The sequence below is a fragment of the Colius striatus genome, chromosome 9, assembly GCF_028858725.1.
Source record: "Colius striatus isolate bColStr4 chromosome 9, bColStr4.1.hap1, whole genome shotgun sequence".
NCBI classification, from domain to species: domain Eukaryota; kingdom Metazoa; phylum Chordata; class Aves; order Coliiformes; family Coliidae; genus Colius; species Colius striatus.
In genome coordinates, this window is record NC_084767.1 from 20,640,313 (window position 1) to 20,664,922 (window position 24,610).

The 24,610-nt window shown below is 43.5% G+C and overlaps 1 protein-coding gene across 2 annotated transcripts; it reads right to left on the minus strand.

The window, feature by feature from the left end:
* Positions 1–6,062: 6,062 nt before the first annotated feature.
* CDC23 (cell division cycle 23) lies at positions 6,063–17,584 on the minus strand. Of its 2 annotated transcripts, XM_062002865.1 has the most exons (16): positions 17,449–17,584; positions 17,264–17,336; positions 16,192–16,329; positions 15,896–15,938; positions 15,429–15,534; positions 15,209–15,341; positions 13,865–14,042; positions 13,675–13,772; positions 13,367–13,448; positions 12,680–12,833; positions 12,410–12,529; positions 11,499–11,574; positions 11,129–11,190; positions 10,190–10,268; positions 9,972–10,091; positions 6,063–8,754 (listed from the first exon to the last, which is right to left on the minus strand). In XM_062002865.1, exons 1-16 carry the CDS (start codon positions 17,574–17,576, stop codon positions 8,584–8,586), a joined length of 1,761 nt encoding a protein of 586 aa, XP_061858849.1. In that variant the 5' UTR covers positions 17,577–17,584; the 3' UTR covers positions 6,063–8,583. The 2 variants fall into 2 exon arrangements, with proteins under 2 accessions (XP_061858849.1, XP_061858851.1); XM_062002867.1 differs by lacking the exons at positions 17,264–17,336; positions 17,449–17,584 and adding an exon at positions 16,765–17,248.
* Positions 17,585–24,610: the final 7,026 nt, after the last annotated feature.

Genomic DNA, 24,610 nt, shown 5'->3' on the forward strand with positions numbered 1-24,610 from the left:
CAGCCCAAGTCATTGTTCCGCCGCCGCGAGGACCAGGTGACCCTCCCGGCGGCGGCCGCCGCCGCCGCTCACCGTGCCGCGGCCAGGAGAGGATGCCGAGCGGCGAGGGACGAGCGCGGCGCATCCATCTTCCCGCCGCCACCGCGGCTCGAGCGCCCAGCACCGGCCCCGCCGGCCTCCCGCGCGCCGACACGAAGGACGGGCGCCCGCCCCGCCGCCTCCCCGCGGCAGAGGCCTGCGCTGCCGGGCCGGGGTCTGCGGCAGGCCCCGCCCCGCCCCGCGCCGCAGCGCCGCGCGCCCGGCCGCCATGGCAACGCCGCGGCGGTGGCGGGGGAGCCGCAGGGCGAGGCCACCGGCGGAGACGGTGGCGGGGCCCCCGCAGCTCCCGGAGGCGCCCAGCGGACGCTGCTGGGGCGGGGGACGCGGCCGCGGGTCTGTGAGGGCACCGTGAGACCCGCTCGGAGTGGGCCAGGAGATGCTGACTGGTCGCTACGGTCGAAGGGCCGTAGCCCTCTGACTAGGGCCTGGGCGACGAGAGGCGCCCGCAATCCACGGGGCCACGGCGCTTGGGAGATCTCGCTTAGAAAACTTGAGTGGGCCGGGAACAACAGACAGCCCACACAGATGGAATTGGACCTCAGGCTGAAAAAAATGCCTCTACAAAGGAACAAGTTGACGGATGCATAAGACTAGTGCTCCCCGAGGCCGTGAGCCTCGATGGAAAGCATCCCATAACGTTCTGAGGAACAAACTCCAGCCCAGACCGAGTTAATCGGAATCATTGGTGTATCGGAATAAACTGCAAAAGCAGTGATGCTTCCGCATAGCCCAACCGTCAGTGAGGCAGCTGTGTGAACAAGGACCACAGAAGCCTCTTCAGGAGCTTCCTCCATTCTTGAAGACTAATAGCGACATCCCTGGAAGAGATCAATAGGCTGACAAGAAGAAACATATCAAGAATTCCAATCTTTGCCCTTTTGGCACTTTATAGAGAATTAGACCTGGTCAGGTAAGGTCTTAGTTTTTCTGCAAAAGTACATACATCTTTTTGTGGACAAAATGAAGACAAATGTTGTCTTTTGTTTGGTTGTGTTTTTCCAAACCACAGAAACATGCAGGGAAAAAAAACAACAAACATTTATAGAAACTAAAAGATAGTGTAATTGAGTAGTGGATTTGCAGATTATCTCCCTTCTATAAAGTGGTTTGCAGGTCAGTGGCAAAACGAGAACAAAACTAGTGAAAAAGGCTGAACTTTGAGTCCTCTATTCTGAACACCAAATTCCATGAGTCTTCTTTAATATCTAGTTGTTAGGCCTCACTTCAGGTGCCAGTGTTTCAAACTTTTACTACAAAATCTTTCAGAAAAGGAGAAGGAAACACAGCACTAGAAGCAGAAGGCTCAGGGTGAAGACTCTGCTACCATATGCCTGACTATTTTGTCCCAGCTTCAGCTTCCTCACCTGTAAAATGGAAGCATTTGGTTTTTCTCAGAATTATGTAAGAGATAAGTGACTTTTTGGGTTTTTTCCATTTTGTTCAGCAGGATCTGTAACATAATCCCAAGGGATCCACTTAAGCATTAGATGCATACGTTATACCCTAAGACTCACCAAAGAGTGCAATAGGTTCCTCTGTTCGACCTCAAGTGAACTCTGTCCCTTACACATCTGAACTTGCCTCAAAAGGAAATGCAGTTGCCATTTATATGACGAGTTCCAAGAACCCAAAGTAGAAGGTGTTGTAAATGGGCTTTATAGGATTACATTGTTTTCACAAGAAATATCCCATGGGCAGTTAACACATTCAGCAACTGAAAAAAGTTTGAATGCCCAAAACAGAGCAAAGTTTGTTTTTTTAAAAGCTGCTGTCTGTACTTGTATAGCCTAAATGGTTTCTTTTTCATGTCTTAGTTACTGATTGCATCGCTCTGGAAATGGCCTTCTAGAAATCCCAGTACAGTAGCTGCACAAGATAAAAAGGTCTGAATTATATCAAAAAGTGTAAAAACAACTGTGAAGAAGCCTAAGGCACACCATGTGGCAGGACTCCTTGGGACTGCAGGCACAAAGAGACGGTTAAAATTAGCCTAACAGGCTCTGGCAGGGTCAGTTCAGTGTCCTAGGGGATCCTGTGGCTAAGAGTCAGCAAAATAGCTTGTAGACCACTTCTTCTATTTGCAGGCTCCTTAAGAGGCAAGGCTGTGGTGTCATAGAATCACGGAATGGTTTGAATTGGAAGGGACCTTAAAGATCATCTAGTTTCACCCCCCTACCACAGGCAGGGACACCGTCCACCAGACCAGGTTGCCCCAAGCTCCATCCAACCTGCCCTTGAACACTGCCAGGGATGGGGCAGCCTGTGTCAGGGCCTCACTGTCCCCAGTATAAAAAAATTAATCTAATCTAAGACTACACTTGTTATGTTTAAAACCATTACTGCTCATCCTATCACTATGCTCCGCAATAAAGACTCCTCCCCATCTTTCCTGTAAGCTTCCTTTAAGTACTGGAAGGCTGCTCTTCTTTAGGTTAAACAACCCCAACTGTCTCAGCCTGTGCTCACAGACAAGGTGCTCAAGCCTCCTGATAATCATTGTGGCCCTCCTTTAGACCCACTCAAGCAGGGCCATGTCGCTGTGATGTTGGAGGCCTCAGGGCTGAACACAGCACTCCAGTTGAGGTCTCACCAGAACACAGGAGCAGAGGGGCATAATTGCCTCTCTTGACCTGCTGGTCATGCTTTTTTTTCATGCAGTTCAGGAAATAGTTGGCTTTTGGGGCTGCGAGTGCACGTTGCCAGCTCATGTCGAGTTTTTTATCCACCAGCACCTTCAAGTTGTTTTCTGCAGGGTTATTCTCAGTCCTCTCATTGGCTAGCCTGTATCCATGTTTGAGATTGCCCTTACCCAGCTCGAGGACACCTTGCACTTTGCCTTGTTGAACTTTATGAGGTTTGCACAGCCTACCTCCCTAGCCTGTCAAGGTCCCTCTGGATGGCATCCCTTCCTTCTGGATTATCAACCACACCACATAGCTTGGTGTTAGCAAACTTGCCGAGGGTGCACTCAATCACATAGTCCACATCCCCAGGATTTTTAATTGGGACTTAAAAAAAATATTGTCAGTCAACCTTTGTGAAGCCTTTTCTGTTTATCACTTATATAAACATTTTCACCTATTCCCACCAGTTAGAATTCTTTGATAAATCACAGTTCCCTTGTCCCAGTAAAGACCTTGACTTTGGTAGTTAAGTATTTGGATACTTCAGCCTCACTAAGTATATTTGAGCTTCTTCTTCTTCCAGCTGACCTTTTGCTATCTCTATCTGCAAGTAAGACCACTTGCAGTCTCTAATAAAAGGAACAAAGCTACATGGTCTCTGTAATAACTGAATTATCCAATTAGTTGACCACAGTGTGTCAGGAAGCAGCAAGGGCTTGCTGCTGTGGGAAGGAAGGCAAGCCAGGAGCAAAGAGTGACGACAATTTCACAAATGATCTCATTCATATCCTCAGGTTTGCATGGAATAATTACAAAAGTGCTTGCAAAAATCATCAAGATCCAATGTTGCTGTAGAAATGCTGGTTCTAAAGGTGCTAAGGAGCACAAAACAAGACACTGATCACTGGCGACGTATGCTAAGAAAAGTCAGAAGAGATAGCTATACACCTAGGCTACAATTCAGAACAGTAGACTTGGAAAGCTCCTAAAAGGCAAAGAACGGAGTGCAGAAAATCAGGTAACATACTGAGATTATCAGTGAAACCGCATATGGATAGTCCAGGAACGGGCAAGGGCCAGTTGTAATTCTGGAAACAGCAAGTTCTGCAGTGTATCAGGTAGAAATACTAAAAGAAAGTCTAAAATAATCTTGGAATAAGCAATTCCACTAATAGGGCTAAAGTTTGGAAAGAGTTCAAAAAATGTAACAATCAAATGGGTCTTTTTGGTTTCTTTTACAGGGTGATATCCTCCAAAGGGCAACAGCTTGAAAAGAAGTAGCTAGGCCCTTTAATAGTTTGTTGATTTCAGTAATGTCCTTTCAAGCAAGTGTGTTAAGTACAAAAAGCCTGTAGGAGGGATGACTGATGAATAGTGGAGTACTGTGACTGAACCAGGACAGGAGAACACATACATGCCTAGAAACCAATTTGATTTCAAAATTTAAGCCCATTATGCACACTTTTGATTGGTAAATGTGACTGATATAAAAACATCATCTGCTTTAAAGAGATCTGCCAATGTAGTAACAAAATAGAACATTTTAAAGGCATTTTTCTCCCACACAAACTCTCACAAAGTCTTCAGAAACTAATGTTAACAGTTCTCCATAAGACTGACTTTTCTAGAAAACATGGAGAGTTTGAATGTGTTTCTTCAATGCCTCAGTTAGCAGAATATTCTCACAGGTTTAGTGACAATTTATCCTAAATACAAAGCTTATTTCTTTCACCAGAAGGGAAAGACAGAACTAGTAGATTTGTTTTGCTGCATAAACAGTTTAATTTATGTTATAAGAACTTGTGGCATAAGAATGGATCAATTGTCATTACTAACTACTGATCTTTATAGGTAGGTCACTGGTGTTTGTAACAAGAGTCGACACATTATTTACATATTATATAAGACAAAAAAGCTAGTAGACTGGCTTAGAATTCTAAATATAGTAACAGGCCATATTAAAAAAAAAAAGGAGTGAGGTCCCATTACATCTTCAGTTTTAAGACTGAGCCAGCATTGTGCCCTCATGGCCAAGAAGGCCAATGGCATCCTGGGATGCATCAAGAAGAGTGTGGCCAGCAGGTTGAGAGAGGTTCTGCTCCCCCTCTACTCTGCCCTAGTGATGTCTCATCTGGAGTCCTGTGTCCAGTTCTGGGCTCCCCAGCTCAAGAGGGACAGGGAAGTGCTGGAGAGAGTCCAGCACAGGGCCAAGATGGTCAGGAGACTGGAGCATCTTTCATATGAGGAAAGATGGGGGACCTGGGGGTGCTTAGTCTAGAAAAGAGACTCAGGGAGCATCTTATTAATATTTACAAATATCTAAGTGGTGGGTGTCAGGAGGTTGGGACGTCCCTTTTTTCTATTGTGTCCAGTAACAGGACAAGGGGTAATGGGATGAAGCTGGAACACAGAAAGTTCCATTTAAACATAAGAAAAAACTATTTCACTGTGAGGGTGAGGGAGCCCTGGCACAGGCTGCCCAGAGGCGTTGTGGAGTCTCCTTCCTTGGAGGTCTTCAAGACCTGCCTGGACATGTTCCTATGCGACCTGATCTAGGTCACCCTGCTTCTGCAGGGGGGATTGGACTGGATGATCTCTGGAGGTCCCTTCCAACCCCTACCATTCTATGATTCTATGATTCTAAGACAGTAGGTAACCTCTACTGATGTGTAGCTTTCTCCTTATTCTTAACAAATCACTCCCACCTTGTGCAACAGACTTCCTTACCAACAAGGACTGACACAACTCCAGAGCTACCATAATATAGCAGACACGGCCACTGGCACACATTCATCAAACACACACACTTCTGAACTTAGTGTTAAGTGCTATTATTTAACCAGGGGTAGGGGAAACAAAATGATGAACTTGTAGTCTTCACAACCCCACCTAGACACAATTGCTCAACCCTACTGCATCTTTTACAGATTTCAAGTAGGTGTATCTGCAAGAAGTATCCTCCACATAAAGGAAACCAAGTTTCACTGATGATTCACAAAATGATAAAAGCTTCTTTGAAACTCAGCAGGTAAGGTGCAATGTATGGGATCAATGACATTCTGCAGTTTAGTTCTGGTGAACATTCCACCCAGCTTCCCACAATGACATCTGAATACTGGGTTTAACACAGGACCTTTGTAATCACCACAGCTTGGACAATCTTCATTAAAAAACATTCAGTTAGAAGTTGGACAAGTTTCTCCTAAGGAAATCTTCAGACTATTACAAAACTCAGTGGGAGGTTCCACTACTGGATAGCCCTAAGGAAACTGGAGCTTGCTTAGCATAAACATCTGCAGATTATTCACAATGGCAGATTATCCATAACACATGAATATATTCATAGTTGATGATTTTTAATTCATAATCCAAACTATATACAAACTTTAAGTACTTTTTAAAAGACCTCCAGGTTATATCAACTTTACAAGTTGTAGCTGAATAGTGCTGAGACATTTGGCTGGTTGTCTGAGATCATAGGTTAAAGTAATGGTGGTTCTTCACAAGTCAAGGGAGAGGGGGAGAGAAGGTGATGACAGGTGATGGCAGGCAGAAAAGCTACCAACTGCTGATTAGCTACCTTTATCTGCCTGAGGCTTATAAATTTATCATCGTGGAGGGTTCTGCACTTTTATTAACTGAACAACATTGCTACCTGTTTTTTATATAACTGTGCTCCTTACTCTGTGTAAAGATATTTGTGTTGCAAGAGCAACCCTAATTGGGACTAGCCAGCAAATAGGAGAAACCCAAGAACTACAAGATAGCCTGGGTTCAGGCTTGAGACTGAACAAGATAGACAAGGCCTAGACAAGGATACCAAAGAGATTTAAGGTCATAGGCAGAGACTGGAAAGACCAAAGAATGTGAATATGCACTTGAGCTATGTCACTAAAAGCATACACATACATTCCACTAGGAAACTTTGAACAATCAGGAACAGGATGATCAAGCCACTTCTACAATTTGTTTTAATTTAGTGCATCTAAGGACACTGTTCTCTTATGCATGTTAATCTGTTCATTTGTTGTCATGTCTGTAGTAGGTGGGCAGATGTGTGTATCTTTGACATGTAGCCTTACTCCTGGCTGGATGTGTAAACAGGGACAAGCAGCAGCCCTGCAGGAGTAGAGTCTGCTGCACCACACTGTCCACGAGATGGGACAATCCTTCACAAAATGATCCACTATGGTTCACCCAACTCCAGTTGCTACAATACACATGAAGACTAGAACATAAAGCAGCCCAAAGCCAGTAATTTAATCATTAGTTTTAATTTTAGGCTGCTTTTCTACTGCAAGCCAACGTCTGTCAGATCCACAGATGGAAGGGCAAACAGCTGTCACACGTGGCTACTTGGAATGACTCTGACACCTCTCAGCCCTTCAATGTAGACAGGCGCAGTGGGCTTGTATGGCCAGGCTGTGATAGCACAGGGGGCTTCAGGGGGAATCTGCTAGAAATTTCCTCTGTATCTGATAGGGCCAATGCCAGTTCTGAGATAAAGCCACTGCTGGCCAAGGCTGAGCCAATTAGCAATGGAGGTAATGCCTCTGTGATTAACAGATTTGAGAAGGGGAAGAAAGTTACTACACAGGTGCAAAAACTGCAGCAGAAAAGGGGAGCAGGAATGTGAGAACATCTGCTCTACAGATATCAAGTGAAGAAAGAGAGATGAGGTGCCCAGGCCCCACACCCATGCAGGGGTATGCCAAAGTAGGCTGTGATCATGTGGGAAGCCCAAGAGGCAAGGGCTGTGAACATGTGAAGAGAAGCCAATGACACCTCAGGTTTGCTGTCAGGACTTGTGAGCCTGTCAGGGACCCACAGTGGAGCAGTTAATTCCTGACAGACTGTTTTCCCAGAGGAAGAGATCGACACTGGGGCAGGTTGTGAAGCCCATGGGAAGGACCCACGTTGGAGTTTATGGAGGACTCTCTCGTTGGGGGAGGGACTCTACACAGCTGTGGGAAGTGTGAGAAGTCCTCCCCCTGAGAGGAAGCAGGAGCAAGACCATGTGTGAACTGACCATAACCCTGGTCCCCAGCCCTCTGTGCCCCTGGGGCAGGAGGAGGTAGAGACCTGAGAAGAAGGGAGAGGGGGAGGTGTTTTAAGGTTCAGGTTTTATTTCTCCTTTCCCTACTGTGTTTTTATTGTTAATAAATCAAACCATTTCTCCCGAAGTTGAGTCTGTTTTGCCCATGACAGTCATTGCTGAGTCCTCACGCTGTCCTTATCTTTACTCACAAGCTTTTTGTTATATTTTCTCTCCCCTGCCCAGCTGAGGAAAGGGAGTGATAAAAAGGCTTTGGTGGGTTCCTGGCACATAGCCAACGTTAAACCACCCAAACACGGCACCTATATTTAAGTGCTTGCATCTAATCCTTTGGTGGAACATCTTCTGTGTAGCTCTAGACAAACAAAAGTCCTTAAGGAGGCAGGCAGATAAGTTTCATGCGTAGACAGCAGTGATACCACCAAGAGGTCATCCAGAGACGTTCAGTAAAGACCAGAGGTAATACGGCAGAAACAAATTTCAAATATATTTTAACTCAAGCAGACAAGCTCTTCATAATCCCTCAGTTAGTAGTCCTCTGTGCTGGAACATGTCTGCCCTCTGGAACATGGAATGACTTGGTGAGAAGTACAGCAGGCTCTCACAACGCAGCATAGGCACTTTCACAGAGGCTGCACCTTTGCCCATTGGAGCACATCTGTCTTCAGCTGTGGGCTCTCGTGACTCCTACCCTTCAAGTGAAGGCAACAATGAAAGTAGAAATTTCACTGGAAAGAAATAAGTGGTTGGAAGCCCCATCTGCAATGTCACATTCGATGCACAGGTTATAAGTATCAGCATTGTTCATGGTGTTACAGAAGACAGATTTAGTGGGGAGACATGACGTGTGGGAGTGTTGTTGGCTGACAATGATGCAGGGAGGAAAAAGGGAGCAGCAATCTCTGTGGATGACGTTTCTCCTTGGTTGCGAAGCTGTAGGATCTGTCGCAGCAGGGCCTTCCCTTCTTCTCTAGTCTGCAAACAATAATAGAACAATACACCTATGGATGGGTGGCTTCTGGGTGAAATTCAGTATGTAAGCAGTCTTTCCTTCTTTACTCACCTGATTTGCATGTTACTTGGGTATTTCAGACACCAGCCACTGATGCTATGCAATATTCCAGCAAAAAACAGACTAGAGAAGCTTCAAATAAGCTGAACGCCAACAGCTTTAAGGACAGGCCAAACACCTTGCACTCATGGCTACTGTCTATCACTAGGCTGAAGTTAAAAAATTGTCCACTTACAGAACATCTACATACAGTCACATATAAACCCAAGTGCTATTATATCCTCTGCACTGTCTACACACAGAAGATAAGAAAACAGTTATGTGACTGCCATCACTATATAGTGTGGGAGTTTGTGACCATTTAACTGCTTCCTCACCACAAAGACTTTCAACAGTCTTAAGACTGACATGTGGAGCCTCAAATTCTTTTATTTAGTGAAGACCAATAATATATGGTTCAGTTTTACTATGTTGTCCTGGTTTTGGCTGGGACAGAGTCAATTTTCCTCCTAGTAGCTGCTACAGGACTATGTTTTGGTTTTACCCTGAACACAATGTTGACGAGAAGGATGTTTTTGTTATTGCTAAACAGTGCTCACACAGCAACAAGGCCATTTCTACTTCTCAACCTGCCTGACAGTGAGTGGACTGGGGGGATGAAGTCAATGTGTGCAAAGAAGCTGGAAAGGAGCATGGCCAGGAGGGCTGACCCAAACTAGCCAAAAGGCTATTGCATACCATAGGACATCATGCCCAGTACAGAAACTGGCAGGAGTAGCCAGGGGGGGGCAGATGGCTGCACTGGGCATCACTAGGGTTTACTTTGTTTTTTTTTTTTTCTTTCTTTACTACTATTATTATATTTCATTCTTACTGTTATTCTATTTTAATTTAGTAATTATACTTGTTCTTATCTTAATTCACAAGTCTTGATTTTTCTTTTTCCCTCATCCTAGGGACGTGGGGAGGGGGAGTGACCACACAGGGTTTTGTTGCCAGCATGTACATCGTGTTCCATGACTGTATTCAACCATGAGCAGCATTAGTTATCTGGTATACAACATCATCACCAAGGATGTGACCTGCATGCTGGACAGCCTTCATTCCTTCTGCTCTAAAAGGAAGCAAGACCAAGGCCATAGATCTAAGAATGAACACCAAAGACTCTGCAACTACTCACATCATTGAATGCACAGCATTTCTGAGCACATGCTGAAGCTTCATCCCAGAGCTTACACTTGAAGTAGTATTGGGCCAGGTAACGGAAGGCAGTGCTGACCTCCAGGTGCTCCACAACCTCCTACAGCAAGGGAGGTAAAAACCTTCATCTGTAAGTGTTTTCCAAAGTAGTTCTATGTCATGTTTACTTCTCCTTTTATTCCCAAAACATCATCTTACCCCACAGGAATAGACATCCTGGATGTATTTGATGTAGCACTGAGCTGCTTGTTCAGATTCATTCAGCTGTTCATGTAGCCTAGAAAAGAATTAAAATGGGCCACTGAAATATGACTGCACTGTCAAAGACCTTCTTGGTCTATGAGAAAGTCTACCTACTTAACTTGACCTGGACTAAAGACAGGTCTTTTTCTTCAGAATCTACATGACATGCCCCATGTACTGCCTCCCATGGAAAAGGATGATCCAGCTTGACATTTTTATTACCAGGAAGGGAGCCAGTCAGATACTAACTGCTAGAAGCAGTTACAACCAAAGCAGGGACCTTTGCTTATTCTGTTACATTTTAAAGCTTTTGACAGACCTTTGCCATCCTGTTCTAACTGGCTATTTCCTCCCTATATACCAAAAGTCTTTGTACAGCAGCTTCACCTGTCACTTGCCCTTTTCTCCTCCCTTCACTTTTTCCACTTTGTATTACTTTATCCCCACCAAAAGTTAGTGCTGATACCAGAGTGTTCCCATTGACTTAACATTAGATCCTTTCCCAGTGTCACAACCACATACTAGGGAAATTGTAAAAAAAATGCCATTGATCTCCAATTTTGTACATCATCTGCCATCATAGATTGAAACTTGAAGCAATACAACAAATCCAATTGCCAACACTGTCTGCTCAAATCACTTCAGGATTCAGAGGTCCCTTGCAACTCACATAATGCTATGATTCCTTCTAGTTACCCTGAAGGAAAATTAAAGCTAAAAAGCTGCACACCAGAATTTGCAGTCACTACAAACCTTACGATATCGGTCATTACACAGCTTCCAAAATAATACTTAACAGCAATTCCACTTGTTTTACCTAATGATAAAATACTAAATGTATCAAAGCACTAGTTGCATTTAACACAGTAGTGATGAATGATAACACATACTCACTTTGCTAGTTTCACTAGCGCCATTTTCTCCACATCTCCTACAGCATAAGCTCGCCAATAGCACTGTCAAGGAAGAAAAGTCAGTCAAGATGACCACAAAAATTACTTCAAGCAAGCAAGTTTGAAACAGAAAACTATGTGGCTTTCCAGCAAAGAAGCATGTATCGTCTGTAGATGACTTTATTTATCAGTTTCTCTAGTTACACTGCAGCAGAACTTGCCCATTTGTAACCACCATAAAAATGGTTTCAGTAAGCCTCTAACAGCACTCTGTATGCATTGCCAGCAGCTCCAGCTATACAACTTTGCTGTGACTCCACCTAGTGTTCTGGGAGGCATCCCTATGTCTTATTCCACACATCTTTTCTCACCTTTTTAGCTTCCACCAACTGATTGAGTTTCTCATAGCATTCTCCTAGTGCAACCAGCATACGAGAATCATTTGGTCTGTAAAAGAGCAATTTCCTAAATGTAGTTTAACAGTCAGACAGCTGATCTCAGGGTAAGGAGGACACACACACACACACACACAAATCTATGCCTGGAAGTGTCTGTAATCCTCCCTTGCATAAAATGTTACTTATACGTTACTGACCACTGTTCCTCAGCATTTAACTGACAAAGCCTTTGTTAGTAGCTAACTAATATAATCAGGGAATCATTTTGGTTGGAAAAGACCTTTAAGATCTTGGAGTCCAACCACTGACCTCACACTGCTAAGCCCATCACTAACCCTTGTCCCTCAGCACCTTATCTATGCATGTTTTAAATATCTCCAGCAATGGGGATTCCACCACCTCCCTGGGCAGCCTGTGCAAGTGTCAAACAACCCTCTCAGGGAAAAAGTTCTTCCTAATCACCAATCTCAGCCTACCCTGGTGCAACCTGAGGCCATTTCCTTTTGTCCTATCACTCATTACTTAGGAGCAGAAACCAACTTCCACCTCACTACAACCTCCTGTCAGGGAGTTGCAGAGAGCAAGAAGGTCTCCCCTCAGTCTCTTCTCCAGATTGAACACCCCCAGGTCCCTCAGCTGCTCCTCAGAAGACTTGAACTTCCCCAGCTCCAGTGCTTGTCTCTGCAGACACTTGTCCCTCTAGGAGTGAGGGTCACAACACTGAACACAGCACTTGAGGTGCAGCCTCACCAGCACAGAAGAAAACTAAAATTCACATAACACTACTGTTGCTCTCCCTCTTCCAACTTAATTTCTGTGTATAAATTCCTTCACGAGTAGCAACCACATAAGAATAAACACCAAAACCATAGCTCTGTTCTTACCTGAGCTGGTGGGCCCGTCGGTAGTAATAGAGACAGTAAAATGGCATTTTGAGGATTTCATAGGTTTGTCCCAAGCCATACCATGCTCTGTAGTCCCTTTTGTTCACCTCTATTGCATGCCTGTCAAAGAAAAGAAGATGAACTACTCAGAATACAGTCTGGACAAAACCAAGACAGAATTTAGCAAAAGACTAACAAAGATTGAAGATTCTACTTCAATCCTTACATACGCAGACTCAAACGCCCTTTTGCACAGTAGATGAGCGATACCTATAAGCCTGGATAGCTGCAGATGTGTTCTTCATTTCCATATACTCGTGTCCCATAAGAGTCCACGCTCCCAGATAACGAGGATTCAGTTTCAAGGCCCTCTGGAAATAGAGTGCTGCTTTTTCATGCTGGGAGCGCAAGCTGTAATAATTTCCTAAAGTGAAAGTTACAGTATTGACAGATTTTTTTAAGAAAAAAACTCCAACTAACCAACCAAAAAAGTAGAGGAGTAGAAGAAGGACAAAAGAGCTATTATCTGCTAATTGAGTCCTACTAAAGGCAGATCTAGCAAGAGTCTGTTCTCTGGTGTTCTGGCCAATCTTTTTCCAGTTGTATTAATCAATTAAGACCTTCAAACTTATGTTATGACCTTACAAATTAATTTCCCAGTCCTGACACACAATTATTTACCTTGGAGTTGCAAGACTACAAAAGGATTATCATAGCTACATGGGTCTTTGTAATAATTTCTTCCACTCCTTTCTGATAGCATTACTGCAGGTCTTTCAGAGGGAGGTGAGGGAAAGGGGTATTCTGTCATTTGGTCTACTTTTTAGGCTGCCCAAATCCACTGTCACCAGGTGGCATTGGCAGCCTTGCAAGCTGATTGTTTTCACAAGTGTTTCTAACATTTCATTGCACATTGCAGACAGCACAATAAGAACACATGAAAGAGCTGGCTCTCACCAATTACACAGCAGGTCTCAACACGATACTTGTCTATCTCACAGAGATTGTGAGCCAGGTAGCTCAACTCAGGCTTCATGCTCTGGTGAAATAAGTGAGAGTGATGAGAAAAGGAGCATGTTAACAGTTTCCAAGAAAACCTAAGCAGTTAGCACCGGGTACACTGCATCCATTTCACATGAAGCTGCAAAGCAGAAGGTGAAAGCACGTTTTCAGAGAGGGCAGACAGCACCAGCTGCTTTGCTAGTGTTTAACATACCTCTGACAAATATTATCATTACAGATGGGCAATTAGAAAGAGTGCTTACCCTTACATATAGCAAGTTGGAGAAAGTGTCCATGTTTTCTATCCTGTAAGGATCTTGTTTCCTTAGCTCATTAAAGATGGATAAGGCTTTGTCAATATCTGAAGAAAGAACAACGGATGGGAGAACAAGAACTACAAATGCCAAGGCCGCATTAAGAGGCTTATTCCTACTAGCATTAAGTATCACTGACCTCGGATATTGTGGTAGGCAACTGCAATCTGAGAGATGATGTAGGTGCTTTTGGAAAATCCTGCATCAATGAGACTCTGATACTTCTGCAGAGCCTCCTCTATCAGCTGCAGCTCTGTATAAATGTGTGCAAGAAAAAACTCTTTCATCCATGTATCTGGCAAGGACAGGAACTTCAACTAGCAAGAACCAAAGAAGAGGAGGAAGAGATGACAATCAGTAGTATTCGAAGAGCCACCTGAGGCAAAGAATCCATTATCTTCCCTCCCATGATTTAGCAGATGGTCTCGAGGTAGGAGGCTTTCCTGCCATCGCTTTCTGAAACCATAACACCAGCTACAAAAGAGCAGTATTAGGACCAAGAATTAATATAAGGTTCTTCTGAAGGACAGACTAAATAGTGCCTATAAATTGAGTAGAAATTGAAACAGGAAGAGAGCATTACGACATCCAGTCTAAAAAACAGTACAATATGGACCATGTCATTCTACTTAGTCACTCCCAATCTATTCTCACACTGCTGAAATCAGAAGAGCTGAAACCATTTCATTTGGCCAATCAGTGAAGAAATTGTCTTCAAACCTGACAGCACCTCACTTCTGCTTCAGTCACCAGCCCTATTTCTCCAGTAAACCCAGAAGTCCTCCAAAGGACAGTACTTTCCTCTAACATTGATGCCCTATCACTATTTTTGATGAGCCAAGGGAACAGAATCCAAATAATGTCATAAAAAATACATTTCCTTTTTTCCACAAATCAGTATGGCTCTGTTCTGCATCACCTCAATTTTTTTTGAGGAATGGCCTCAAAGTCCTATGTGTAAAGAAAAATATTCTATTTTGGTTTTATAACCAAGTTCAGTTTTTTGATACTGTTCATCTCCTACATACAGCTTTATACTGACAAAGGGAACACCTACATCATTCTTTTTGTTTTAAAAGCAGCAATTACATGTATCCTTTCAGGACAATGAAAGTGGTCAATGACTCTGGAACCAGAAGACAGGTGAGGGTAGTACCTTAGGAGGACCTCCTTCATGTTATAAGGCAATAAAACATCTGACAACTACTTGAACGTATGTGAATTGGCCATTTCTTAAACTACTTTGAGGATGAATGATAAGAAATTAGCCCTGCCTGTATAAAGCTTCTCATACTACACTATGGCAAGCAATTGGAGAAACAGGCTTTAACAACATAATTTACAATCTTGGATTGCCTTGCCTGATAGTCTAACAGAATAAATCAGGAAGCAACATCAATCTTGTGGCAACTGAATCACTGGTTACTGAATCAGATTAAAGTCTGGAATTTGTTACCACATCTTGCTATCTCCCAAACTTTACCATCTCTTTATCTGTAATCAAGTTGCAGAGTTCTAGCCAGGCTCCCCAGTGCAAAGGTAAGACATGGGCAGCTTCAACAAAGACATCTATTGCTTCTTTCACCAGGTCCAGCTTCCGCAGCACAACACCATACCTGTAAAGAGAGCCAGCAAGTTAACCAGAACCATAAAACCACGTACCCACACAAATACGGGAGTACCTTAGAAATGCATGCACTTACAGATAAAGGCCAAATCCATCCAGCTCCCGTGCCTTGTGTTTCTTGCTGAGCTCAACTCTCAATTCTCGTAGAGCTTCATTTTTCACCTGTCCTTTTTCCAGAGGTCCTACACAAAAAGAAAGGCCAACAGTTAGCTTTCCATCAAGAGTCTTATCACAGAAATTGCAAAGTCCAGGGTATATTCAGAATCGTGACTGACGTGACCTGAAGGCTTCACACCCTGTGATTAGTATCCTCTTTTTAAAATAAAATCAGTCGGATTACACACTTTAATGGAGGAACTGATGGGTGAAAATCTGTAACCTGTCTTAAGCCAATGAATTGAGAGAGAATGAAAGAAATCACATTACAGCACACTGTTATCCAAAAATTGAGAGGAAACCCATAAAACCAAGATGATTTACATAAAGAGGCATTACTGGAAGCTTCATTACATTATCTTGTGTTTCTTGACACCACAGACTTACCTAAACTATCCACTGTCTCATCATCCTTCTTCTTTTCCCCCGACTGTGAAAAAGGTAAAAAGAACAAGGTTACAACAGCATATTCCTTATGCTGTCTGCAACACTAGCAGCATGTAAACTGAGTTTTCATAAACACTTCAGTTTTAAGAAGAATACCCCTATTTCCCTTCCCTCCAAACAAACGACTTGGACTTCTGGATGGTTATTTGGAACAGAACAGGTAAAAGACAAGGTATGCCGGAGAGGGGTGGGAATCTGAGTTCAGTGTTAAAAGGTGACTTTTCCTTCTCACTTACCAAGTATCTAGAGTACATGTACAAGAAGTAAGCTTTCTGACTCTTGCAGCCCCGTAGAAAATAGGCAGCCCTGTCATACTCCTTTAGATCAAAGTAAGACTTTGCTAACGTGTAGGCATCCAGGTCACGAGCATCCTCCTGCAGGGACATGGAAGAATTTTAAGACCTCAGAAGCTCTGACATGCTTTAAGAAAAATCACCTAGTTCCAAGCACATCAATGAATTGCTCTGAAAGCTATTTTTTTTTTCTTTTTTCCATCCTCAAAAATGATCTGAGTGCCATTAAAACAGTCTCTCTATTCCCTCAAATGATCAGATTCCTAGTTCTCAAATATGGAGTACAGACTAGTCAGAAACATTTAAACGGTAATATTCTAGAAAACAAATTGTGGCAAGCTGCTAGAAAGCATGAATTAGCTGTTAAATGAGTAGGAATGACTGCAAATAAGAAACCTATTCCGGAATTCCAAATCAAACAATATTACCCACTAACCTAAACACAAATTCCACAGTAGCTATGCCTTGAAACACACTTATGTTACACTGCTGTAGTTTACCAAAACTGGCATATACCTAGAAGTCCTACTGTGTACCTAAAGAGGTGGAGGTAGAGATACAATGTCGTTTCTCTTGTGTCCTGAGAAGCACAAGTTTAATGCCAGAGCATAATCTGTATTAAAATAAAATTTTGCCTTAGTAAAGATGGATAAAAAATAAAGATTAAGCAGGACGATTTCAAATTCTGCTCACTGAGCACCTCGCCTAGGGCACAGCGACACGTAAAGTGGAACGCTTTCATCCACCCCATTAAACTTATAACGGGAAAGAAGCTGCCCAGCATTACAAACCGTGCAGCGCTAGAAACAGCTGCCTGCACGCGTTTTTAGAAAGGTCGCTACCGTACGTTCTCCTCAGGAGCTGCCGGCAGGACTGAAAAGCAGCCCGCGAGCCCCGTCGGCAAGAGGAGCTGCAGCCCATTCCCTCGGGCTTGCAGCCACCCGCGGGCGCACAAGGCGCCGAGGTGCGCTCCCGCCCCGCGCGCGGCGGCTCGGCAGCGGGGCCCGTACCGTACCTCCGTGAGCGCAGGCGGCGGCGGCAGCTCGCTCAGCGGCAGAGGGTCCAGGGCAAAGGCCAGCTCCGAGGCCCTGCGGGAAGAGACAGCCGTTAGCGCCAGGCCTGCCGCCCGCCGGACCGGGCCGCGCCGGGCTGGGCTGGGCGGAGCGGAGCCCGGCCTACCCGCACAGCCACGGCGCTCACCACTTGCCGCTGTGCTGTAGGCCGCGCTCGCGGCTCCGCTCCGCCACGCTCAGCAGCTGCTTCTTGATCTCCCGCAGGTCCGAGAAGTCGCCGCTCCCCACGCCCGCCGGCACTCCCGCAGCCGCCATCCCGCCGGCGCGCCTCTCAGCCAATCAGCGCCCCGCATACTGAGAGCTCTCCCGCTCGGTAGACGCAGCCTTCCCCTTGGGTGAGCCCGAGCAGCCTCGCTGCCAATGAGAGCAGGCGCGCGGCGGGGCGGGGCGTGGCCGCCTCCCCTCACGGCCGGGCGGGGCCGCGCGGAGCAGCGGCGGCGCGGGGCTGCTGGCACAGACGGCTCCCCGCACAGATCATCGCTTGGTGTATTGCAGCGCCGGGGGCAGGAGGGATCTCTCCTCCTAACATGAGCAGCGTTTATGTACGTGAAGAGAATGAATATCCATCTAATGCATAGGCTGACACGCGAAACTGCTTCCATGCTCGGGTACTGGCTTTGGGAAGTGGTCTATGGCTGAGGGAGACTTTAACTCAGTTTGTTCATATTTGATCACAACTCACAACTTTTTCTGTAGTTTCTGCTGTCGTAACTTAGCCATCAGAACCAGGATGCTCAGTATTGGCTGGCACACAAGTTGCCCATCAGCACACAGACTGGCTTATGTTGTTTGTGCAACGTTTACACCAGGGGGCATCTCCTTCCTTTCTTGGTTTCCCAACTATGCAAAATTTCATCTGTCCAAGGGGATCTGTTCTTTTTATCTTTGGTATCAGTTACAGCAAAACAAGATGCTCTGGTAGAGACTAAATACAAGGATTCCAAGTGCTTCTTCATTTTCTGGAGATGTGGAACTGTTTATCTTAGTGCCATGCTTTCCTCATCTTCTGACCTTTGCTTTTTGAAATTTTGAAGTAGTTTGCACCTGCTTTGTGCATGCTATCAGAATGTTACTAGCTGCTTGGGCTTTGTGTCTTTCCACTAAGGTAGATAATTGTCTTTCTTTAACGTCCACCCTGAGGTGCAGAAGCTACTGTTTTTTACAGAGACTAGAGAAATCTAGAAGAAAGCCTTTCTGAGACATCTAAGAAAGGGTTAATATTGTATGGAGACTTTATGGAGGGCCTTCCCCCAGGCAACTGAAAATCTCATTCACTGATGACTTAGTGTTTATTCTTAATTTTCCTTCTGCTATATTTAATTAAAATGTATGTGGTTTGAGTTTTAGACTAGCAGCTCATGTTGGATGAAAGCTGAGGACCCAAGTCCAATAACATGAAAACATCATAATCACGAAACACCATTCTTTCTTGTTGCTAGTTGATTAGTTCCTAGATGATAGCAGAAATACTCTGAAAGAAATTATGTAGTATCGGTCTACTACCTTGCCCTCAGGTTCTTGTCTTCAAGGTCCTAACACCTCCTAACTTAGTATCATTGGAAAATTTTCAGTCCTATACTACTACTTCATGTGCTAAAAATTGTAATTTAAAATCATTAGAATCAGTCCTCATATTGGTATCTCAAATGTGTACTTTTAACCCAATGTTTTCTTCTTAATTTCACCCTATGTTTATTTTTCTGATGCATTTTTTCTGTGGAGCTGTGAGAACTTCACTGGAATTATACTAGAATGTGATTTTTTTTTTTTTAATTCTAGAATCTGATTTTTTAGAATGTGGGGTTTTTTTGGTTTTGTTTTTTTTTTTAGATAATGTTTGGTTCTAACAGTACAGAAATCTAAGCACTTGTCTTGAGGTCACTGTACTCCACAAGTTTTTAAGCTTTTCCAGAATTAATAATACACCTTTGTGCTCATTCTAGTATCAGAATGTCAGCTTTAACTCTCTCTTTAAAAAGAGAAATTAAGGAGTAATACTGTGAAAATTCATTTTGTATGTCATTTGCAGATTATTCTTTTTCTCTTTTGCTGGTCATGAGGGCAGTATATACTTTGTACTGTGAAAGTGTCCCTCATAACCACTTATTTTGTTACAGAAGTGATTCGAATCAGAGGAACCAGTGTTGGTATTGGCTGCAAGTTTACTGGTAATGAAAAGAATGTAACTGATTAGCATGATGTCGCCATATCTGATTCATTATTACCATAAGGAAAGTTGGGGTTTTTTTCATGAACCACTGAATGTCAGTATTTCTTCTTACACTGAATCCAGTTTAGATTCTAACGCTACCACCAGCTTTCAATTTGTCAATGATTAGTACGACAATTTCTAGGTTGTCACTGTGTTAATCTGGAACCATTTAAACTGGAGCAGCCTGATGAAATCAAAATTGTTCTATAAAGGCTGATAGAAATAGGAATAGCCCAGTTTATTGTTGAAGTGGGAAATGATGGATTATTTACATTTGGTCATGCAAACAGTCAAAGCAAATTAGTCCATTGTTTAAAGTCTGGTTTTAGTATTACATATATTTTTACTCTCTTAATTGTAGCCAAATGTGTTGTAAGCTCAGTTGTAGCTTTGACAGAAAATACTTCTATTGCTCTGCTAGCCCATACATCCAAGTTGTAAGTAGAAGATTCTTTCATATTCTTGTTATTACAAAGACAGGTCTAGTCAGCATACAAAATACCTGACCCATTTCTCATTCCCTCACCTTGCCCCACCCCAAAACACAGATGAAAAGAGACTTTTTTTTTTTCTGAAGACACATTTTTGTTGTCTTTACAGTTTCTCGTCTCTTCTCTTCTCTTCTCTTCTCTTCTCTTCTCTTCTCTTCTCTTCTCTTCTCTTCTCTTCTCTTCTCTTCTCTTCTCCATTTCTGGGGATCAACAACTGGAGAGGAATCTTCTGTACTCCTAAATTTCGGTTTTGATATTTATTTGGTTTATGTACAGATGTTCAGATCCTTCAAGAATCCAGTGAGTGATGTATGTGTGTGTGTGTGTGTGCGTGTCTGAGAGAGAGGGGGGTAATTTTATCAAAGTCTATTTACCTTCAGTTTTGGGTGCACTGTGTATTACATGCTCTTTTCTGTCTGGAAACTGGTGATGTGCTTGAAATACTCTGTGGTTTCAATAAGAAGTATTAAACCATCTACAAAAATGCACAAAGTGCTACTTACTTGAATGCTGGCTGAAATCTAGGCAAAACACCCTTTTCATCAGGTTCCTGATATGTGCCACTTGGGCAGCTATGCTCTAGCTGTTCATATGATTGCATCTCTAGAAGAGCAGCAGTTCTGATAGCAGTGACATACTGAGCTGTTTACTGAAAAAGCATGTTTATTTTTTGGTACCCAACCAGATGGATTTGAGTGTGTGAATCAGTGCACACAGTGAACCAGTTTGAGTTGGTGTGGTAGTTTGACCCTGTCTGGATGCCAGGTGCCCACCACACTGCTCATCCCCCACCTCCTCAGCAAGCCAGGGAAGGGGAGAAAATAAGATGGGAGTCTCGTGGGTTGAGATAAAAGCAGTTTAATAAAGAAACAGCAAAGCCGCGCGTGGGAAGCGAAGCAAAGGCAGATAAAGCTGTTACTCTCTACTTGCCATCAGCAGCGATGTCCAGCCACCTCCAGAGAAGCAGGATTTTGGTATGTGTAGCGGTTGCTTTTGGAAGGCCAGAAATGAATCTTGCCTCCCCTTCCTGCTCCTCTCTGCCAGTTTATATTACTGAGCTGACGTCATATGGTATGGAATATCTCCTTGGTCAGCCTGGGTCAGCTGTTCTGGCCATGGTCTCTCCCAAGGTCGTTCCCACCCACAGCTACTGGTGAAGGTGAGGTAAGGAATGCTGGAGGGACAGCCCTGATGCTGTGCGAGCAGTAGTCATAATATTGATATCAACAGTAAGCACAGCACTGCAAGAGCTGCTGTGGAAAATCACTACCATCCCAGACTCACTACAGTCGGTGGAGTAGTTTGCCAGCTGCTGAAACTGTTATTTGTGGTTCCAACTATTCAGCAAGAGGTGGCACTTTGGGCGCATTCTTAAAGCAGCAAGAAGAGTCTGGAAGGATACTTAATGATAGCCAAGAGTTCAATAATTCAATTGCGGAAGACTTGCTTCATAATGAGAACTCATAATACTTCATATCATTCCATTACGTATTAGATGTGTCTTTTAAGTGACACCCAGGGCTGGCTTTTAGAGCAGGGCACTAATTAAATCCTCTGTGCATGAAAACTGATAATATCTTAGGGTTATACAGATTAACCTGCTGTACTGGGTGACATTGGAAGAGCGGGCACTTGTTCACCATGTCATGGCACAGCTACCCGGATGACACAAATATGGTAGCAAAAGCAATGGTCAGTATGTGTGTGTTTGAATTGTGTCCATCATACAAATGGGTTCTGTAGATAGTTACTTTAAAAGGATATATTTATTTACATCTTCAAATGTAGGGCTGATGCTCAATGAAATCCAATGTAAGTGGCCTTTAACAAGTCAAGTGTCCCGCCAATACAGGGAATTTCATCTATTGACAGCTGGAGAAAATCCAGACTTCTGAATTATCTGAATAAAACTTCTTTATTATACTGTTATCAAACTGTAGTTTTTAACTCATTTAAAAATCAGTGATGATTACAGATTGTTGTATAATTTTACATGGGGAAATTTGATGTAATAAGAACTTCTTTTCTGCCACTTGTATTCTCTATTGAGCAGTTAATGTAACTCCTGCTTTTGCTTGTTGTGTAGGCTGCCAGGATGTCATTAAGGTTACAGCTTGGAAACGTTGTGACCCTAGAGAAGACAGGAGCTGGCCTATCAGAAATAAGAAAGGTTTTCCAGAAATTTGTATCTGGTCTGTAACAGTTTTCTTTGGACAAGCAATATGTTTAAAATTCTGCAAGTTGTGTGAATTCAGGATTTTGTACACATTAAGCGACGTGAAATGTAACCACCTTTCTTTAGCCACCTTTGTAGTTAAAGAAAACCCACATGTTCAGGCCTGTTTCATAGCTGTTGAAAAGCACTATTTATTCAAGAGGATGGTTTAAAGTACATCTTTACCAGGTTTAGCAGCCTAGTGCAGGTCACCATTTTTATTGTCAGTATAAGACAAACCAATGATGCGTCATTTGCCAACCAGTAAGTACTGTGGAGAGGGTAATTGAGAAGGTACTTGGCTTACTTGGTAAGTTGAATTCATGTAAAATGGGAAGATATTCTTGAAAACAGTGACACTGAAAAGGACTTTGGAGGTATGCACACAAGTGAAAGTGACTTTCTTCCCTGCAGGTGTAGCAAAACCAGGTAACATCATTTCTGGTACATTTAACCACAAGTAAAGTCCATGGAAGCAATTTTACTTCTGTCAAAAATCAGGAAGTAGTCTCAAAGCCTGGGACACAATTCCTATTCTGACAACTTTAACCTGTTCCATGTTCCTTTTGCATAGAATTTTAATAATTTACATTGGAGGAGGGTTTTGGTGATGAGATCTAACCCACTGCAGAAAGTAGAGCCACCTGAAAAGCAAGATCGGACTTGGCATTTATCTGTCTGCCTTCTTCATTAAACATAGTGTGATACACTTCCCGCCCCACTCCATCCCTGTCCCACCCCACACTCCTAACATCAAGAAGAGTGTGGCCAGCAGTTTGAGGGAAGTTCTTCTCCCCCTCTACCCTGGTGAGGCCTCATCTGGAGTCCTGTGTCCAGTTCTGGGCTCCCCAGCTCAAGAGGGACAGAGAACTTCTGGAGAGAGTCCAGCACAGAGCCACCAAGATGATCAGGGGACTGGAACATCTTCTTTATGAGGAAAAGCTGTGGGATCTGGGGCTGTTTAGTCTAGAAAAGAGGAGACTGAAGGAGGATCTCATTAATATTAATAAGTATACAAATGATGGATGTCAGGAGCTTGGGGCATCATTTTTTTTATGTTGTATCTAGTGATAGGACAAGGGGTAAGGTAAAGAAGCTGTAACACCAAAAGTTCAATCTAAACATAAGAAAATCTATTTCACTGTATGGGTGAGGGTGCCCTGGCACAGGCTGCCCAGGGAGGGTGTGGAGTCTCCTTCTCTGGAGGTCTTCAAAACCCACCCGGTCGCGGTCCTGTGTGACCTGATCTAGGTGGACTTGTTTAAGCAGAGGGATTGGACTAGATGATCTTTAGAGGTCCCTTCCAACCCCTACCATTCTATGAATCTGATTTCAATAATGTCCTTGCAATTCTTGCTGCACCAACTTTTTCTTCAGAACGGATGCTAAAATGGGGACAGAGGCTGGGGCTAGCATACAGAAATGTTTAAACAACTCAAAGGTTTACATAATGCTATTAGACCATGGGACTAGAGGAGCCCCAAAAATGGGGATGGGGACTCTGTAAGGTGTGGAGAGCAATAGGATGTAGGATATGGATATTTGATGTATGTGGAAAAGAGCTGCCATCATCTGTCATTCTTCCTTGGGGTACTGTGGGGTTTTCAGTAAGGTCAATGTGCAGTAGGGAGTGTGCTGAAACAGGTACCTACTGTGTATATGTTGTTAGTGTAGGATTTTCTGCACTCTGAGAAACAATTCTTTCAGAACCAGCTAGCAGAGACTGGGCTAGAGGGATCTTTGATTTGCCAGAATTGCCAAATTCACTGCTTTGGTGAAGTTCAAGTGTTTGGCTTTTCTGAGAGGAACTCTTTTCATACTCGTTCTCAACTGGATGTTACAGCAGCAAAAGTGTCAATCTGACACCTGTCCCAGTAGTTCTGGAAGTGATTACTGGCAGAGCCATTAACAATTGTTTCAGGTTGTGTAAGTCTTAGAAATCCAAGACATATCTGGATGAATGAAGTGGAAACACTGTAAACAAACATGAAAAGAATGCAAACCCGCAGGAAGAAGAACAATGGTTTAGTATAAAGTGAACGTCTGACAAGTAATAAGAAATTAATAGTGTTATGAAAAAAGAACAAAGCTTCCTAGTAAGGTGTGTAAGTGTGGACAGTGATCTTGTTGGGGCAAAATGAGAGTACATGTTGTGAAATGACACTTGAAATGCACTGAAAAATGGGATGTTAGAGTTTGCAATCTTTGGACAGAATGAAAGGGATGTTTTTTAATATTTTTTTTCCATCTTCAGTTTGTGGTGAGTATTTTTGCTACCCCCTCTTATTTCTTCACGGATCTACCAATTGCTAATCTTGCAAGTCATACATGCTGTATAACAAACAACAAGGAGCCATCTAGTAATTATGGG

Bases quoted from the DNA above. Each gene is read 5' to 3' on its own strand.
- CDC23 (XM_062002865.1), bottom strand. From the start codon at position 17,576: ATGGCGGCTGCGGGAGTGCCGGCGGGCGTGGGGAGCGGCGACTTCTCG. The intron at 17,337-17,448 runs GTGAGCGCCGTG...CTCTTCCCGCAG, and splicing joins CTACAGCACAGCGGCAAGTG to GGCCTCGGAGCTGGCCTTTG. The intron at 8,755-9,971 runs GTGAGTAGTTGC...TATTGTTTGCAG, and splicing joins AATGCTGTGCATTCAATGAT to ACTAGAGAAGAAGGGAAGGC.